At 43.4% G+C, this 3,142-nt stretch overlaps 1 protein-coding gene across 1 annotated transcript in view; it reads right to left on the bottom strand.

The window, feature by feature from the left end:
- Susd1 (sushi domain containing 1) overlaps positions 1-3,142 on the bottom strand; it is a 210,349-nt gene that overhangs the window by 29,663 nt on the left and 177,544 nt on the right. Inside the window, exon 13 of the mRNA XM_023707549.1 lies at positions 237-495. Within this exon, the coding sequence (XP_023563317.1) occupies positions 237-495 (259 nt within the window). The remainder of the gene's footprint in view (positions 1-236; positions 496-3,142) is intronic.

The raw sequence follows: 3,142 nt of genomic DNA, 5'->3' as shown, positions 1-3,142 counted from the left end.
AAAGAAGAACCAAAACCACATCAGTCCAAATGCACATCCATCAGGTCCTCCCAGGATGCCAGGGTTTCATCTGCTCATTCTTCAAAAAGACAAAGCATTCACCTAAGAGTCAGGAACACATACTAATGGTTACACATGTAGTTTTGATCTCAAATACTCAGAAAACAGGTTCAGACACTTACATTTCATATGAAGAAGAAAATACCAAGTTCATAGGAGCATTTAAAGAACTATACCTTATTCCATTCACTTGTGATTCGCAATACAATATGGTAATCATTCCCTGTTTTCAAAGGTGCGTTATAATATTTCCCGTAGTATAGCCTATCTCCAATAGATATCTCCAGGGCATCATCTGCAACATCTTTGGCCAGAAGTTCTGCCGCCACATATCCAGCAGTATCGGAGGCATTGCTAAAGAATGAGGTGGCCCCTTCATAATCACAGGAAAAAATGCTCTGGAGGGCCAGTGGAAGTACCAACACCTGATATGAACTGGAAGAAAAAAGAAAAATGTCTTGTCAGATCTGCATGTGGAGGATTCACTCACCTATTCATACATACTGAGCTCCTGTTATGATATAAGCACTTTTCAAAAGCACTGGGGACCCAACAATGGATAAGAAAAATTCCTGGCCCACATGGGATTTACCACCTGACAGCTCCAGCAGTCACGAAACTCCGAATCAACCTATGATGCCAAAGCCAGATGGCATTGATAAGTGATTCTGCAAGTTCCAGCGACAGAGTTGCTTCCTTAGCTAGAAGTTGTTGCATGTATCATCGCCCTGTGTGCCCGTCATATGGTTGATATAATCAGTGACTTTCACGTGGGGATGCAGAGCCAAGCGGTGGAAGGGTTTTAGCAGTCACATGGAAGCCAACTGCCTATAATAGTTAATGTACTAAGTCTGAAAAAGTCTCCAGACAATCATGTGGCCACTGGAAACAGAACTCATGTGATTGACATTCCCTGCAGTTCACAGTCTGACACCAAAGTTCATGTGAAATGAAGGAGAAGCCAGGGGTGCAAAGTCATCATGAGTTAATCTAGACTGACAAGATTTTAAAATCTTTCCAGAAAGGCAAAACGATACATGGATATGGTGAAACTGTTCCCTAAATGGAGGCATCAGACGTCAGTTTGTCAGGTATTTTATTATTATTTATTCCATCAAATAGCCTGCCAATGAAAGGATGTGTAGGAACAAAAGTATGCTGAGAGTGAGTCATGCCGACCTTTCTGGCTCCATGAATCCAGTCTTTATCTCCTGCCTCTGCTATAGTAAACATTTGATCAACAGCTATCTCTAGCTTACTTGATAACAAAAGTTTCAATTATTTACTCTAGAATATTTACAAATCCCTGTGCATTTCTTTACCTATGATTATCCCTGTACATTTCTTTAGCTATGATTATCCCCTCATTAATGTTTCTCAAGTTGAACAGTAAAGAGGAAAAGCTTGCATCAACACCAAATACAACTAACTTCCAAAACTCCTGAAGCCACACAATACTATTTCATCACCAAATCTTCTCTTCCTGTTCCACATTCCTAATGCCTGGGTCTCCTGCTTCATATAAGCTCATGAATCACTAGGTTTAAAACAGGGCATCCTCGTCCACAATATGGTATCATATTTAGAAAGCCTCCAGCCACCTATCAGGCTCTCAACATTCTAGGTATCCTGGGGGTCCTGATGCCATACAGACTGGCTCACTTTCAGTAAATGGATTTCTTCCAGAGAAAAGGAAAACCAGCAGGGGAGTAAGTGGTCACCACCAGTAAACCCTTACTCCTCTTGGCATCCACTACCTACAGGGAGCACCTATAACAAAACCTTTCCTCAGAGCTTTAGAAGGCAGCCCCATGAACCATGGTCTAGTGTGAAAGTAGCAGCTGCAAACTGCCCATAAACACAGCTTTAAATCTCTCCTTTCTTTCCATGTATAGGCAGTGGGTGTCACAAACAAGTTCAGGGTTCACTTTTACCCATTTGGCTTTGTGCATTGCCCCCTAGAGGCGTCATTCACAGAGCACGAAGCAGCTCCCTATTTAGCCTGATTCTTACACAACTTTCCCAGTTCCATCTCACAACTCCGGAGTCAAAATCTCCAGGAGTAGAGCTGGGAATGTGTATTGTTGGTAAAACAACCCAGGTGGTCTCTACTAACTGGCAAAGCTGGGAGACACTAGCACTCAGGGAGCCCAGCAAGAGGCTGAATCATCTGCTTAAGATTGGCAAGCTCAGGATGAGAGACTTGATGCCTGGCTCCCTGTCCCACAGTGTGGCCCAAGCTACTGCCCCCACACAATGCACTACAAAGGCTGAGGCCTGACAAAGCTGCTACCTCCAGCTCACACTGGATGGTCAGGCTGAGGAATGCGCTTCACTTGTCTGCTGGTAATGAGGCCCCATAATTTAAGGGAAGTTACTGGGGCAGTTTGAAACCTGATTGTTCTAGAAGGAGTTCTCCCGTTCCTCCCTTGATGATTCACAGACCTCCACTTCCTGTTTTGGAGTCACTGGCTGACATACAGACACAAAGATAGACTGTCATTTGGCTTTTCTTTTTGCCTTACGTAATCGTTTGGCTTAAGTATCACATTTGCTCTTGCACATTCTCTCAGGCAGTGATGTCACAACTTCTGCCCTCATACAGTGACAGAATTACAACGCCTTCCAGTAACTTGTCAGGAATTGAGAAACAGCCACTTGAGCAATGCCTGCCACTGGACTTAAACTAATATGAAATCAGGGAGACTTTTAGTATTATGAGGCTTTATTTTCATAATTTTATAACATCTCCTATTTCTTTTTACCTGGAATGCACTGAGAGATCACTAGTGTCCAGAACAACATAAGGTCATGCAGGTCAAGCTAGGCACACTGCCATCTCCTTGACCTGGCCCGGAGGGCAAGCTGTTCCTCTCTCCACACTAGCCCTTTATCTTCCTCTTTTTAAAAAGGAGACTGAAGGGGCCAGGAAGATGGCTTAGTGGAATAAGGATTCCCTGGCAAGCTCAAGGGCCTGAGTTCAATCCCTGGTTCTGCCAAAATAAATAAATAAATAAATAAAAATAAAAAGGAGACTGAGGGCCACTTGACTGGCAAGTGCAAGGGCCTGAGTTCAATCCCT

Source organism: Octodon degus, unplaced genomic scaffold (genome assembly GCF_000260255.1).
Source record: "Octodon degus isolate 3935 unplaced genomic scaffold, OctDeg1.0 scaffold00297, whole genome shotgun sequence".
Classification (NCBI taxonomy): domain Eukaryota; kingdom Metazoa; phylum Chordata; class Mammalia; order Rodentia; family Octodontidae; genus Octodon; species Octodon degus.
This window is presented reverse-complemented; position numbering and strand designations above follow the sequence as displayed.